The sequence below is a fragment of the Merops nubicus genome, unplaced genomic scaffold, assembly GCF_000691845.1.
Source record: "Merops nubicus isolate BGI_N331 unplaced genomic scaffold, ASM69184v1 scaffold17930, whole genome shotgun sequence".
Taxonomy (NCBI): Eukaryota; Metazoa; Chordata; class Aves; order Coraciiformes; family Meropidae; genus Merops; species Merops nubicus.
The window spans coordinates 29,099-29,768 of record NW_008583757.1 but is presented as its reverse complement, the minus strand read 5'-3'; the positions used below and the strand labels follow the sequence as shown (position 1 = coordinate 29,768).

The following is a 670-nucleotide window of genomic DNA, read 5'->3' as shown; positions in this document are numbered from 1 at the left end:
GGGTGCAGGAGGGCAGGGCTGGCTGCTCCGTGAGGTGGAAACGCTGCCAGGGTCTGTCCAGGCCTGCAGCAGAGGTCCTGCTCTCCAGCAGAAGGTGCGAGAGGCAGGAGCTGCCCTGGGGATTTCTGGGCTTGCTGTGGAGCTGTCGGATCGGAGCCTGTCCCAGACCGCAGACTCAGCCCCGTTTCTCTCCTTCCTCTCTTCCAGATTTCTCCAACCAAGTCAATTCCACGTCCCTGAACTCGCCCACGAGCCGGGGGCCCATGGCCACCCCCTCCCTGCACCCGTCCATCGGGCCGGGCATCGGCTCCTCGCTGGGCTCCCCGGGCCAGCTCCACTCGCCCATCAGCACCCTGAGCTCGCCCATCAACGGCATGGGACCTCCCTTCTCTGTCATCAGCTCCCCCATGGGCCCGCACTCCATGTCCGTCCCCTCCACCCCCAGCCTGGGCTTCGGCACCAGCAGCCCGCAGGTAAGGGGAGAATCCAGCTCTGTGGAGGGACCCCCACCCAGGGCCAGGGTTTGAGGGGTCTCAAACCTGCCCGCTGCCCCTTTCTTCTGGCCGGGGAGGGGCTGGTCTTCTCTGGGTGAAGATTATGTGGAAAAAAAAGCTCCAACTACGGGCAGATAAGCTCTTTTTAAAAATAGCCAGCTCGGGGCAGGCTGGCC

At 64.2% G+C, this 670-nt stretch overlaps 1 protein-coding gene across 1 annotated transcript in view; it reads left to right on the top strand.

Annotated features, from left to right (window-relative positions):
• Nucleotides 1-670, top strand: part of RXRA (retinoid X receptor, alpha) — a gene marked incomplete at its 3' end in the record, with an annotated part of 41,365 nt that overhangs the window by 12,933 nt on the left and 27,762 nt on the right. The window contains exon 2 of the mRNA XM_008942154.1: nt 208-473. Within this exon, the coding sequence (XP_008940402.1) occupies nt 264-473 (210 nt within the window). The remainder of the gene's footprint in view (nt 1-207; nt 474-670) is intronic.